Below are 15,283 nucleotides of genomic sequence, written 5' to 3' on the forward strand. Positions count from 1 at the left end.
TCCCTCCCTTCCTTCCTTCCTTCCTTCCTGAGGCTTTTTGTCTTGCTATCCAGCCATGTCAGGCCTGACACTCTCTATGTAAACCAAGTTGGTCTTGAACTTGTAATCCTCCTGCTTCAGCCTTCAGGGTGTTGAGGGGTGCAAACTACCAGGCCTGGTTTGAGACCACCTAATATTTCTTCTATGTCAAATGGATGATATCAGAAATATGGCTTGAGTTTGGAAGAGGCTGTGCCACAGACCTACAGGATAGCGGCTAGGTAGCATGCGTAATTGGCAAGTGCCAGGTTCTCGTGGGAGGGAAGCAGGCCACGGTGGCAGGCCACGGTGGCAGACCAGCTTTCCCTTCCGCTTGGCTTCCCAGCTGCCTTGTCACGTGCTCCGCCATGACTAGTGGCCTCCCCACAGGCCCAAAGGCTGAAACGCTATGGGGTGAAACCTCTGAAACTTTGCACTGAAGATAAACCTTCCCAGCTTAATAAGTGGGATATCCGAGGTCTTTTGTCACAGCAATGGGGGCCTGAGCAATTCATCGAGATGAAAGAAAGCGCTTCCAGTTCAGTCAGTAGCTGGTAGGAAATATGGGTGTGACGCCTCCCTTCTAACCTCAGAGCTCCTCAACCTCCTCACTGATTCCCTTCGGGGTCTGGGTGCCTCGGACTGGTCTAGACAAATTTAAATTAGTAGACCATGATACACTTCTGAAAGAAAAAGGAAACGGATTTGGATAAAGGAGACAATTTCAGAATGTATGTCATAGCACCTGGGAGGCCGACCACAGGGACTGCACGTTCAAAGCCAGCACTAGGTATAAATCAAGGTAAGTCCAGCCTTCCTTCTTTCTTTCATTTGTGTATATGTGTGCATGTTCCTGAGTATAGATATGCATATATTCGTGTGTGTGTGTGTGTGTGTGTGTGTGTATGTGTGTTGGGCTCCTTGTCAGGCTGGGGAGCCCCAGGGTCCTCCTTCCTCCCCTCCCCCAGTGCTAGGACCACAGTGCCTGTCACGATACCCAGGTTTTTATAAAGGATCTGGGGACTGAATCCTTCTGCTCGAGAGGCAAGCACTTTGCCAACTCAGCTTTCTGCCTGGGTAACTTAGTGAAGCTCTGTCTCAAAATGCACAGCAGGGATGGAGATGGCTCAGCAGTTAGCCCTGGCTGCTCTTTTAGAGGACCCAGGTTCAGCTCCCAGTTCCTGCAGGCAAGCTCATGACTATTTATAATTCTACTCTCAGGGGATTTGATGACCTCTTCTGGCCTCCGAGGCTACCAGGCACATGTGTGGAACACAGACACACACGCAGGCAAACCACCAATACACATAAATACAATTAACTAAAAAACTAAGATGAACAGTAAGACGGTGGGTGTAGTGCAGTGTAGAGGCCGCAAGGCCGCGACGGACCTCTGACCTTGGGAATTCCACTGGGGTGTCCCGACACTGTCATGAGATCTGCTGGACCGTGGTCACAACTGCCTTCTTTCTTTCCTTCCTTCTTCCTCCCTCCCTCCCTTCCTTCCTTTCTGTCTTTACTGCCCAGGCTGGCCTTGAATTCCAGAAGGTCCTCAGCCTCCCAAACACTGGTGAGACAGCCCTGGCTGCCGTGACTACTAGGGACTTGTCCTCTGTCACCAGTACCTGAGACCAGGTCCTCTGCAGGACAGTCAAATCCACATGCCATCTGCCCCTGGTACTCCTAGGTCAGCATGAGGCTGTGCAGGTCGGGTGTAGACTTTTGCTGGGGACCAGGTCTTGGGGCCCAGAGCACACACCTTCTCCCGCACCCCAAGCCCTCTGTGCTCCCACCACCCACTACCCTCAGGCCCCACGTACCAGAATCCCAAAAGCCATGACTTTGAGCACACATTCGAGAGAGAAGAGGGAGGTGAAGACAATGTTGAACACTCGAAGGGCGTTTTCATAGGCCACGGAGGCTCCATAGAACTAGACGGATAAGGACAGGTAGAGAAGTCAGTGGCCTAGCTAAGAGCCAGGCTGCAGGTCCCACCTCAGAGCCCAGAGAGGATGACCACTCAGCAAAGGCCTGGGCCATGAGACAGGGTCTCCCTCTAGCAGTGGCCTCAGAATCATGGGAATCCTCCCAGCTCAACGTCCCCAAGTGATGCAACTGCTCACATGTGCCATGAGTCACAGCTCTAGTCTTTACTTGCAACAATCTTTGTCTCCAGATTCTCTGAGTAATTAGTTAATTAATTAGCCACAAAGCATCTTAATGATAATGTAGCAAAGCTTTCTTGTCAATTAAAAGTTTATGGATATATATTTACTTTTGTGTATGTGTGTATATCTATGGGCGTATATGTTTGTGTGTGTGTGTGTGTGTGTGTGTGTGTGTTGTGGGTATATCTGTACCATGTGCGTGGATGCCTGTGGAGGCCTGAAAACTCCCAGGTCCTCTAGAGTGGAGATACAGGAAGTTTCGAGCTCCCCTACATAGATACCGGGAACTAAACTCAGGCCTCTGGAAGACAGTTAGGTCCTAACCACTGAGCCATCTCCTGAGCCCTCCTCTTATTTTTTTATCGTTTGGTGCTAGTAATGGAGTCTAGGGCCTCATGTATGCAAACAAATGTTCTACCACTGAGCCACGCCCTCCCTCAGACTTTATTTTATTTTTAAAGTTTTAACAGCATTTTATTGAACTGTTATGTGTGTGTATGAACACATGCATACACGTGGAGGTCAGAGGACAACTTGCAGGAGTTGGTTCTCCCCTTCCAACACGTGGGACCAGGGAATTGAACTCAGGTCACCAGGCTTGGCGCCAGTACCTTTATTACTGAGCCATCTTGCCAGCTCTTAATATATTTTTATTTTCGAGACAGGGTTTTACTACATCGTCTATGCTGCTCGTGTATTTGTGACCCTCCAAGTATCTGGGATGACAGCTGTGTGCTACCATGCTGGCTGAGCCTCCTGATTGGCACTCTTACTATTTTTTGGTAATTTCCAGGGCTCTACTAGTCAAATAAGGCACAGGCATTTTAAAAAGAGAGAGGAAGACCTGGGAGTTGTATAGTGATGACCTAGAATCCCCCAGTGAGGGGCTAGGAGTCTTGAAGCTCTGGAAGTCCCCTTCTCTGATCTGTTCCCAATTCCACCCAGCACACCTTCAAGGAGGGTGTCTACTTCTATCCACGAGGCCCCTGCAGAGCCCTAAAAAGCCAGACATCTTCCCGAAGAGTGCAGACTGGTGGGACCATGGAGTGTGCAACCATGTGAGACTGAGGCGAGAGGAACTGCAGAGCCCAGCCCCAGGCTTAGTTTAAAGTTTCCAGAAGGAAGCATTCTGCACGCACATGTGGCAGGGAGGAAGGAGCTGGAAAGGCAGTGTGGCAGGCAGAGGGGTGGAGCGGCAAAGGCTCAGTGGGATGCTGTGCATGGGTCTTAAATTAGGAGTGGTTGGGGGCTCACCTTCATCATTAGCACGATGGTGTTGAGAGCGATCATGGCCATGATGGTGTACTCAAAGGGTGGGGACACCACGAACTGCCACATTCGATACTGGAAGCTCTGCTTGTTCTGGGGCATGTGCCTGGTCAGCGGCTTGGCACTGATGGCAAAGTCGATGCAGGCCCTCTGTGGGAGATGCCAGTGCATGAGAGGGGCCGACAGCAGAGAGGCCAGATGCTCACAGGCCCCCGGGGCAGCTGCCCAGATCCCTTGTTGTGCTGGGTCCAGCTGGGATCTGTGCAGTCCCCGAGGGCCCCTCAAAAAACCTGACAGTTCTATTGTCTATTCCAACTTGGGAAGTTACCACACCACTGCCCTGCTTCTCTCCTGGAATCTCCCATGCAAGCAGTTATCTACTGTACCAGTTTGCAGATGTGGAAAACCAGTTCAGCGAGGCTGGGCTTGAGGCACCTCATCAGTGTCTTCTTTATGTTCTCTCTCCTTCCCTCCCTCTCCCCCCATACCCCCACCTTCCCCTACCCCCCAGGATTTTATGTAGTCCAGGCTGGTTCCAAGCTGCCTATGCAACCATGATGAATTCCTACGATGCTTGGGACAGGAGCCCAGGCCTTTCAGGACTCTAGGCAAGGAGTCTACAACTGAGCTACATTCCTAGAGCTGCCTCTCCTGTACCTCAAACGGATCTCACTCTGTAGCCCATGCTGGCTTCAGAATAGTGACCCTCTTGCTCCACCCTCTGAGTACTTGACTGACAGGTCTGCCACTGTGGCCAGATAAACCATTCTTTCTGAGTCCCTTGCTTCTCCTAGTCTGTGAAGGAGGCTCTGGGACACAGAAGCTGCTGGCATCAGTCCATCCGGGTGCTGTGGAGGTGGATGACGTGAGCTGCAGAACCACAAAGGCTGCACTGCCTGACGTCTTAAGGGACCAGCTCATAAAGAGCCACGAGGGATTTGGTTGTAATCAGGTAAGGTCTCCATGGATATCGGGACTGGAGACCAATCCAGAAGGGAAAGGTGTTACTGAGGGAATTGGGCATGTGACAGGCAGTGCTTGACGCTTTGTTCAGTGGGCCACATGGGACTGTGTTCACAGGCAAGTTAAGAAAAAAGGTTGATTTGTCAACCATTAGGCTGTCATGGGGCTTCAGGGTTTTAACTGGTCTTCATGAGGTGGGAGAGGCTCTGGTATATATCTTAATGGCTCACACTAGCATGTAAGCCAGGTTTGCAGAGTGCCAAAAGCAGTTGAAAAGAGAGGCAAGGTGGGCAGAAGGGCCTGGCTGGGGCACCTGAAGGTAAATTTGGGAAATACTGAGGCGAATTCTAAAGGAAAACTAAGGAGGCTAAATTCAGTGGCTGAGAGACTTTGTAAGACTACACCCCAGCAACAGTTCACTGAAGGGAGGAGGGAGGGACAGGAGTGCAGGTGGGAAAGACTAGCCACGTCCTCAGGGTAGACAGCTTTTCACTCAGAGAACGCCGTGTACACTTCTCTCACAGCCTGCACTTCAGGGTAGAGATTCCTCCTTCCTCTGTGGCCCCTTTAGTGGTCAGGTGTGGCTGACGGAGAGGCGATAGATTTGGCTCCCCCTGTTGGAACCAGGGAGCTGGTTTGGCAGCAAGAGTACCAGGCCAGGTCAACCAGGGAGAGCCTATCTCACTGAACCCATGCGGGGGTGAGCGGGTAGGGAGAACCAGTGGCCTAGCAGGTTCCCAAGATGAGGAGAAGGCACAGTTCGTGGAGCATGACAACAGCTTACAAATAGAGTCGTTGGCCAGAGGCTCACTGAGGCCCCACAAACCATAAAGGCCATTGTTTCTGCTCTTGGTTGCATGGTAAGGTTCTGTTGTTGAAGACCCTGTATACTGTGGCTTCAGGACATGGGAAGACAAAAGGTGGGGATGACCAGAAGCTCCTTCACTATTGCTGGCTGCTTTTTGTAGTACTGGAAAGAGTGATATATTGGTTGCTGAGGGAGGCTCGTCACACATGGTCCTGCTCAGCTCTGGACCCCATGTCAGGCAAGATGTGTCCAAGTGGTGAACAATGACACTACTGTTACTGGTGCAACCAACCGCTCTCTGGTTGGATTTGAGGCCTGCTTTGCAGGAAAGAACCCGCTCTGGTACTGTAAGTCAGGACAAAAATATATAACTGGTTACAAGCCCAGTGGAACTGTTGTCCATTTGTGTTGTGAAGGGGCTTCTTTTCTCTTCCTCCTCTTCTTCTTCTTCTTCCTCCTCCTCCTCCTTCTTCTTCTTCTTCTTCTTCTTCTCTCTCTCTCTCTCTCTCTCTCTCTCTCTCTCTCTCTCTCTCTTTTGAGACAGGGTTTCTCTGTGTAGTCCTTGCTGTCTTGGAACTTGTTCTGTAGACCAGGTTGGCCTTGAACACACTGAGATCTGCCTGCCTCTGCCTCCTGAGTGCTGGATTTAAAGGAATGTGCCACCATTGCCAGTGGCACTTCTTTTTTTGTACTGAGTGGTGATGGTTATTGCAGAGATTCAAACTTGGTCAAATTTCAGAGAACAAGTGGCTGTTTGTGGTAATGTGTTTCAATGTTCAGCTATAAATGGAGGGAAGTAGGCATCTATGTCACTAGATCCAAGGCTCAGACAACACTGGTGAAGAGGAGGCAGGAAAAAAAAAGCAAGAGCCAGAGTAAGGTGTGTAGTTATGTGTAGCTCACTCCTTCCTTAAGCAAAGAGGAAGGCCCACAAGGCTCCATAAGCTCAGGAAATTCTTATGACTAAGGAAATTCAGATGACTCAGGAAGTTCAGGAAACTGACAAGACTTAGGGAGCTCAGGAAACTCACATGACTAAGGAAGCTCACCAAGTTATATTCAGTAGACCTCTCCACAATGTTATGTATGTAATAAAGAACTGCTGGAGAAGAGAATTTTCCATGGAGCTGCCTGCAAATTGTGTAAGGAGTTCCAAGAATGGATACAGCTATCATAAGTCGTCACCCATGTTTCTGTATGTGATAGCAATAAACTCACTGGTTCATATAGCTAGACCTGGGTGGAATTGTCTCTTGTTTTGTCTTTGGTGCACTGATGTAAACAGACATACATCTGTTTATATGTCCTTAAAGAAAATCATAGCTCTGGGAGGAACCAAGGCTAGATCACTGGCATATTATCTTTTGCTCTGAAGTATCTTGGAAAAAGGTTGTGTGCTGGCTTGGCCAACAAGAATAAAGAAAGCATAGACTGAAAGATGGAGTTTTAAATTAGCTCAAAACTCAGCAACAGGATCTGACTCAGGAAGACAGATTGTTAAAAATGCAGGAGAACTTGTTCAGACTCACTGACCCTCCGCTTATCACTGGACGTGAGTAAATGAGTAATGGGTTCTGTTCTGCCCCTGTGATGTTTGTTCAAGCCCCCATTGTGCCCTCCAGCCATTGTGTCCTGCAGAGAGTATTCCAGGAAACCGGGAGGCCAAGCCTAACCAGATGTGTTTCAGATGCAGATGCCTCATCAACTCTGACAAACATTTACCCTAAAGGACAATCAAGATCTGTTCTCAGGAGAATGCTTGACCTTTCCCCTGATTTAAACCCTAGAGTCTTAAGAACAATCCTGTGACTTTGAGAGTTTCCCCTTGTGACATTTTTGGTATTTCCTTTTGACATCCCCTCATCTCCTGGAGCTTGTGACTTCTTCCTTTAAAAAGCCCTTCTCCCAGCCACTCTGGGTCGACACCTCTGTCTCCTGCGTGGGATACGTGTTGACCTGGAGATCTCTGTAATAGATCTCTGTAATAAACCTCGCCTTTGCGTATTACATCCAAAATGGTCTCTCTCTGTCTGGGGTCCGTGACTTCCCGAGACTTGAGTAAGGGTCTTCCTTCGGGGATCTTTCAAGACAGGACCACTGGACTGGACATGCAGCATGAGCAAGAAATCAGTCCCTTAGTGGATGCACAGGGCTGCTTGTTCTTGCACCACTATGTGACTCAGACTGACTGATATATCTTCCTGGTATCCGATGTGTGTGTTGTTTTCCTCCTTGGAAATTCAAAGGAAAGCTATTTTGCAGATTGTACCCTTCTTGGGAACATTTGCTGTTGTTCTGTTCCTAATCTTTTTCTACAAGTTGGTTTTATGAGGTCTCAAACCTGAGACAAATGGTTACTCGAGGTGTCCATTAGCATACCAAAGTAGACCTGACCTCGAGGTTCTCCCAGCATCCCTCAGTCCTTACCTATTACAAGGTATGACTAGCTTACCATAAACCTTACTTACCCTAAACTTCTTCAGCCCAAGAGCTGGGCTGCCCCCACCCCTGCCACCTTTCCCTATCTAACCTAGCCATTTTGGTTACCAGGTCTTCGAGTCTGCCCTTTACCTTATTGGCCAGTTTCTTGGCCCAGGCTTGGCAACTTCTCTCCCTTCCCCCCTCCCTTGTCTCCTCACATGGCCTAGGGTCACGTTCACCGTGGACTCTCCTAGATATCCCTTCTCTGTCCCATGCTCTCCTTTTTATCTACAATAAACCTTCTCTTTCTTCAAACCTAGAGGCAGTCATTCATCTCTTTTTATTTCTTTTTTCCCTCAATCAGGTTTCTTGCTGTACGTGTGTGCGTGTGTGTGCACATGTGCGAGAGAAGGGGGGATGAATATGAAAGTGGGCTGCGTGTACTCTTAGCAGGGACACAGCTAGGCAGCGGTACCTCATTTTTCTCTAGGCTGTATTCTTCCATCATCTTGTCTCCCTGCTCCTGGAAGGTGATGATGATCAAGGCCACAAAGATATTGACAAAGAAGAAGGGAAACACCACAAAGTAGACCACGTAGAAGATGGACATTTCCATGCGGTACCCGGGGCTGGGGCCCTGGTTCTCAAAAGTGGCATCCACTGAGTGCTTGAGGACCCTGTGAAGTGTTGGAAGGAGAGGGGGCGATAGAAGGGATGGGGAGGGCGGAGGAGACACAGGAACAAGAGACAGAGAAGAAATAAACCCAGTCAGTGATTCTGACAAGCATGGGGTTGACTGTGTCAGAGAATGCTGGACTTTTCACATTTTTTTTCCCAGCAGCCCTTGGGGAGGTCATTTCTGGCTCCACTTTGCACACGAGGAAACTGACATTCTGAGTTTGGAAAGATTCAGAAAGAAGTGGTTATGTTGGTATCTAAAGTTAGGTTTGTGGTAACGGATTAGGGAAGGCACCTTGGAAGCCAGTCCGTACGGGTATCTAACCGGACGCGGCAGTGGGGGTGAAAGAGGCTCAGGAGTAATGGAAGTGTGGTTAAAACAGCCCTGTACAGACTAAGGGTGTGCACTGCTCGAACATTCTCTTGGTGGGGCTCAGGACCTTGACTATGCGAGGCCCTGGGCTCCATTCCCAGCACGACAAAATAAAAATGAAGTTTTGTGTCTGGTGAGTGCAGGGTTCATGACTGTCTTTTGCTCTGTAAAATGCCCTCTAATCAAAGAAAAGGTTTGGTGTCTGCACAGTGCCTGGGTATAGCAGATGTGATAAAATGTTTGTTCCCCATGATGAGCATGGTACCTTGTTTGGACAAATCATTTGCGTGGCTATGAGTTTCTTTTTATTTTCAATTATGTGTACATTTTCAATTGTGGCACATCTTAGCTCCCAGAATCTCCCTGTTTCTGCCCTGAGGTGTTGGGGTCAGAGGAGTATGCCTCATGTCTGCCTGCTATGTGGGTCCCAGAATTCAAACTCAGGTGTGTTATCCACTGATCATCCCTCCAGCCCCGAGGTGCTTTCTTTCTTTTTTTTTAATTTTGTTTTTGTTCTTTTTTTTTTTTTTTTTTCTCCTGGAGCTGAGGACCGAACCCAGGGCCTTGCGCTTGCTAGGCAAGCGCTCTACCACTGAGCTAAATCCCCAACCCCCTAATTTTGTTTTTTAAAAAAGGTTTTATTTAAAATTATGTGTGTGCAAGAATACACACACACACACACACACACACACACACACACACACACACACGTATGTGTGCAGTGCCCTCAGAGTTTAGAGGCTGCAGCTTCCTGGAGTATGTACAGGTGGTTTCGAGGCTGATGTGGGTGTTAGGAAGCCAGTTTGTGTCTTCTGGATAAACACAGTCCTGCTCAGAGCCACCCCTCAGCCCTGTGCCCTGGACACTGGAGCTTCCTGCGGCCTCTGCCTCTGGGGATTTTGGGGTTAAAGGCTGCCGCTTTTAAGTCTGTGTTCACCTTTGTGCTGCTGGGGGAGGAGCCTGGGCTCCCCAACAGCTAGGCTGGAGTTCAGCTTGAGAGGGACTACCACAGCTCTGAGGGCCACCCCTAACTGTGAGCTGGCATCTCGGTAACAACCTTGGCACAGGGCCAGGTTTTGACACCCATTCTCTTCCATTCCCACTCTGTTCCCCTGCTCCTGGCATCCCGGGGCCTCACTACTCACTGTGGCCAGCCCTCTCCCGTGGACACCGTAAAGAGCGTGAGCAGGGCCCAGAGCACGTTGTCGTAGTGGAAGTCGTATTTCTTCCACTCGCGGTCCCGCGCCTTTACCTCGTTCTTCTCGTAAAGGAGGTATTTGCCTCTGTCACAGAGAGCTGGTTAGTCAGCAGGGCGCCCCACCTCCCCAAGGCCGTGTACAGGACGGGGAAGCAAACACAGGGACACTCTAGTTCAGGGTCCTGACACCTCCTTTTAGAACAGGTAATTGTGAGTTCAAACACCACCCAAGACTGATCCTTCTGCTATGTCAGGGTCTCCTGAGGTAGTCCGGGCTGATGGAGAGACTCTGCCTCTTCCTGCCTCAGTGTCCCAAGCAGTGGGTGACAGGCCTGTGCCACTGGGCTGCTCAGATACAACCCAGAGAGAGACTATGGACTTGTGGTAAGAACCCCCTTGACAAAGTCGCTGGGAGATTAGAACACCTTAACCCAGTCTGAAGAGATGGGGTGGGGGTGGACCTAGATTCTCAAAGTTTCTCATTCACTCTTCTTTTATGAGTCAAAGTTTCTCTGTGAGGCAGGCTGGGCTGGAGCTCTCTGTCTCACATCACCCAGGCTTTGACTTTTTCCTCACTACTATTTTTTCGTGCCAGAGACGGGGGTGGTCCTGGGCCTTGCTGTGTACACACTGAGTACACACTGAGCACGTCCTCTATAACAGCTTTTTTTTTTCTTTTGAGACAAGTGCTCATTCTGTAACCCAGCTTTGTCTCAAGACTCAGGGTGATCCTCCTGCCTTAGCCTGAGTGCTGACGTCCTAGGTATACCACACCTGACTTTTAAAACTCTACTCCAGACCCAAGCTGACCCAGAGTTACCCTTCTGCCTCAGCGTCTGGATTGTGGGCCCTGCACCTCACCCTCCCCTGCCTCGGTGTCCCCGAGATGGTGGCCCCACCCACCGACAGTCTCTCTCAAACTCCTTGGACTCGTCCGTGCAGTGGAAGAATTTGCCCTTGAAGAGCTGCACGGCCACCACGGCGAAGATGAACATGAAGAGCATGTAGACAATGAGGATGTTGAAGACGTTCTTGAGCGAGTTCACCACGCAGTCAAATACGGCCTGCAGCAGGAAGGAGAGGCGTGAGGCGTAGGGTCCTAAGAGCCGGGTTGAAAACATTGGAGGAAGATAGGTTCCGGGGGGACTTTTCCTCACCCTGTTCCCTCACAGCAGTGTGGTGGCTGTGCACACAGTAGGTGTGCTGTGCCAGGCACCTCACGACCATTTTTGGACAGAGTCTCATGTGGGCCTTAAGAAGATGACCTTGACTTTCTAATGCTCCTGCCTCCACCACAGTTTGAGTCACTGGGTATAGAACCCAGCACTTCTGGTACACTAAGCAAGAATTCGGCCAAAGGAGATACACCCCAAACCCTGCGTTTTTAGATAGTCCTGTTGGCCCTAGAGCTAGGCTCTGCCCTTCTCTGCCCTGATCTATCAAAAGGAATCCTGACCCAGGCCAGGTTCTGCAAGCCAACCCCCTTTGCTGCCACCTTCTGGACAAGTATAGCAACTACATCCACACATAAAGTCTATGAGGCACCCAGCATCTCCTTCAATGTATGTAGTTTTGAGACAGGGGTGACCAGACCTGGGGTTGTTCCCGCAGTCCCTGAGTGCTGGGATCTCAGACACACACCACCACGTTTCTCAATGTGGTATTCTGGAGCACTGTGTCTGTGTGTGGCCAGCTCCAGGACCCTCTCTCCAGACCCCGGTCTCACCTTCAACTTAGGCAGCCGCTTGATGGTCTTTAGAGGTCGTAGCACCCGGAGGACTCGGAGGGACTTGATGGTGTTGATGTCCTTTCCTTTGCTATTGCCACTGTTGGGGGATGTTAGGGTTGGGGAAGGGAAGAGACGGAGCAGAAGTCAGTGGGAAGGAGGGGCCCACAACTCCACATGGTCCCCCTTGTCTGGACCCAGGTCTGGGCTGAGCTGGACACGTCTCTTCCCCCTCTGATGGATGGTCTAGTTTTGCCCTGGAAACCAGATGGCTTTGAGGGGTGCTGCTCTTGCAGTCTGTTGAAGATCCTGCCTCTGTGCTGAGTTTGTCTTACAATCTTACTGTGTGGCTGTCACTGGTCTGGAACTCCAGAACTCCTCCTTCATCTGCATCCCCAGTTCTGGGGTTAAAGGTGTGCACCACTGTGTGCGGCTGTTTGCAGCACCACTTCCACTGCTCTAGGTAGCAAACCAAAGGCCTGGGAGGTTGGTGAACTGAGATGAGACCTAAGCCCCTGAAGAATTCAGAATGCTCCACCAGCCCCATGTTCCTAGGCTGAAGACCGAGGCAACCAGGGGCTCGTCCTTTCAAATGCCAACAGGACCTCAGGTATGGCTGCTGCTCACTCCCCAAGGTCCCTACCTACCTTGGTGGTAAAAAGCAGGGCCTGTGGGCTCAACCATGCAGATTCCAAAGACATAGAGCTCTTGGCTACCCACAACTTGACTCCCTAAGGCCATCATGAGCTTGAGGTTTATGCCTCCCACCCCCACCCAGGGCCTAAACACAAACCCCAGAGTCATGTTTGTCTGAGGGTTGCATGCCCAAGCCCCAGAAGGTGCTATCCCAAGTGTCCGCTGTCCACTGGGATCCCCTTGTACTCAGATCTCACACATCTACCTTGTCTTTTTTTAATTCTTAAATATATATTTAAAGATTTATTTATCTTATTTATTATGAGCACACTGTAGCTGTCTTCAGACACACCAGAAGAGGGCATCGGATCCCATTACAGGTGGTTGTGAGCTACCATGTGGTTGCTGGGAATTGACCTCAGGACCTCTGGAAGAGCAGCCAGTGCTCTTAACCCCTGAGCCATCCCTCCAGGCTAAGTTTTTTCTTTTCATGCATACTGGTCATCGCTCCCTTCTCCTACTGAATCTGAGCTCTTCAAGAGCAAGGCAGCCCTTTTGGCTTTCGTGCTAAGGTCATCTTCAGCCCAACTCAACGACTGCTGCACCACCCAACGTCTGTCCAGAATCCCAGCTTTTTTCTCCCCTCTTTTTGTTTTTGGAGACAGAGTCTGGTCTGACTGGGTAACCCTGGAACATACTATGTAGACCAGGCTATCCCTGAATTCATAGATCTTTTGTTTTTCTTCTCCTGAGTGCTGGATTAAAAGGTGCACACCACCATGCCCACCTAAAAATCTTTTTTGTTTGTTTCTCTGTGTAGCTCTGACTGTCTTGGAACTCACTCTGTAGACCAGGCTGGTCTCAAACTCAGAGATCTGCCTGCCTCTGACTCCTGAGTGCTGGGATTAAAGGTGTGTACCACTATTGCTGGGCTAGCCAGAAAACTTTCGAGTTACATTAATTGTGTAATTAATTGTGTGTCACAGCATGCATGTCAGAGGACAACATCTGGGAGTTGGTTCTCTCCTTTCACCAGGAGATCCCAGGGGTTGAACTGGTGTCAGGCTTGGTGGCAAAGGCCTTTACCAGTTTAGTCATCTCACCAGCTCTCTTTGTTTTATTTCCTTGAGACAATGTTTCACCATGTAGCCCATGTTGGCTTTGAGGTCCTCTGACCTCATGCTCCTGAGTACCTGTGTACTCAGCTACATCCGGATGATGGGTGTGCTCACTAGCTGGCTTCGCACAGAACCGCAACATCCTCCCAGCCATGCTCTCCTCTCTTGGTGCCTCCCTAGAAATCTATGGGTTCTGTCAGCTTGATTCTATTCCAGAGAGATCAGATGTCAGACCTAGACAGGAAACCCCTCAGTGGCCTAACTTGTGATGAACTCTTGGGTGTGTTTTCTTTAATCTTGGCTCTTGTCCCAGCTACTGACTCACAACTGGTGTGAGGTCTCAGGAAATGCAAATGGACCAAGGCTGCAGTCCAAGGGACACACATGTCCCTATTGGTTACTGACCAGTCCATGGGCAGATCTGCCTGGCACCTGGACTTCTGGTGGAGAGCGCCATTTCCTGGCACTGTGAGAAAAGTTGCTTATGACTGTGCGTGGTTGCTGTGCTTCTGGCCATCTTGGCGAATGTGTGTATGTGCACATGTGCAAGCTGGGTGTGTGTGTGTGTGTGTGTGTGTGTGTGTGTGTGTGTGTGTGTGTGTAGATGTTGCAGGTACCCATGCATGTGTGTGGAGGCCACAAGTCAACCTGAGGTGTCACTCATCTTTAGAGGCAGCGTCTCTCACTAGCCTGGGGCTCACTCAGTAGGACAGGCTGGCCAGCGAGTCCCAGGGACCTGCCTCTCCATCTCCAGGGCTGGACTTCTACATGCATGCCACCATGTCCGACTTTTTATGTGGGCTCTAGTGACTGAACTCAGGTCCTCATGTTTGTATATCAAACACTTCACCAAAGAAAGGGTCTCTGTGTAACATGGCTGGTCTAGAACTCTGTACACCAGGCTGACCTCAAACTCAGAGACCCACCTGCCTCTGCCTCCTGGGTCTTGGCTGGGATTATAGGTGTACACCACCACACCCAGCTCTGATGTTTCTGCTTATATCCACTGTCCACTGATCATTAGACCAGTTTTTCTTGTTTCTAAGTGCTCATTATATATTAAGGAAGAACACCAACTTCGATTTCTATCTATATCTCTTTATAGTTTCAGAGGCAGGGACACAGTGTGTAAATCAGGCTAACTTGAAACTCAAGATTCTCCTGCCTCAGTCACTGAGTGGATCAGAAAGATCTGCCAGGCAGAAGCTCCTCAGAGTAATGGCCACTTCCTCCCCGGAAGGCCTGTTTTCCACACCTCGGCTGCTCTGGTGACCCTCTTCCCAGCTCCTTGGCTCTGTTGACATCACATGAGAGAGGGACACTCCCTGGCCCTTCAGTTCTAGGTAAGAGCTGATGGGTCACAGCAGCAGGTGACTCTGTGATCCCTTGGGGCTCCTCCACCCCTGAGAAGCAGGCTCTGGTCATGTTTAGCAACAGGACATCAGCAAGAACAAAGGCCACAGAAAAAGGAGTCCAGAACCAACATGGCTGCGAACGGGGCACGGAAGACAAGACAGAATGAGAGAGAGAGAGAGAGAGAGAGAGAGAGAGAGAGAGAGAGAGAGAGAGAGAGAGAGGCACTTTACCGTGTACTGCTCCTGGTGAGGTGGCGTCGGAAGGAGAGACAAATCGTGAGTGGCCTCAGAGAGAACACAGGACACGCACAGACACACATAGGCGCTGGGCTCTGGGATCCCCGAGGGGACCAGGAAGCCAGCCCCTCCTTCAATCTCTGTACTGGGCAGGACATGGCCCTGAGAGCAGTTCTCAAAGGCATATTTCCAAGGAGCAAGGAGCCCTGGAGCTGCCTATTACCCTGGGTGAACTAGCCACTCAGTCACTGCCAAGAGCAGGAGGACTGCTTCCTGCAGCCATTCTGCCATGGGGCCCAGCTCGCTGTGGGTGAG

The 15,283-nt window shown here is 50.1% G+C and overlaps 1 protein-coding gene and 1 long non-coding RNA gene across 12 annotated transcripts in view; one reads left to right on the plus strand and one right to left on the minus strand.

Annotated features, from left to right (window-relative positions):
• The window catches only part of Cacna1a (calcium voltage-gated channel subunit alpha1 A), a 297,093-nt gene that overhangs the window by 49,154 nt on the left and 232,656 nt on the right, over positions 1-15,283 (minus strand). For all 11 annotated transcript variants that reach the window (NM_012918.6, XM_087593877.1, XM_087593876.1 and 8 more), the window contains 6 exon segments: positions 1,839-1,949; positions 3,441-3,605; positions 8,123-8,324; positions 9,844-9,981; positions 10,800-10,960; positions 11,623-11,722. In NM_012918.6, coding sequence (NP_037050.3) covers positions 1,839-1,949; positions 3,441-3,605; positions 8,123-8,324; positions 9,844-9,981; positions 10,800-10,960; positions 11,623-11,722 — 877 coding nt within the window.
• LOC147999397 (uncharacterized) lies at positions 649-7,238 on the plus strand. Its single transcript, XR_015644021.1, has 4 exons — positions 649-820; positions 2,852-2,968; positions 3,967-4,407; positions 6,830-7,238. It is a non-coding gene; the product is annotated as an uncharacterized LOC147999397 (long non-coding RNA).

This window comes from Rattus norvegicus, chromosome 19 (assembly GCF_021556685.1).
Source record: "Rattus norvegicus strain SHRSP/BbbUtx chromosome 19, alternate assembly SHRSP_T2T, whole genome shotgun sequence".
In the NCBI taxonomy this organism is placed as follows: domain Eukaryota; kingdom Metazoa; phylum Chordata; class Mammalia; order Rodentia; family Muridae; genus Rattus; species Rattus norvegicus.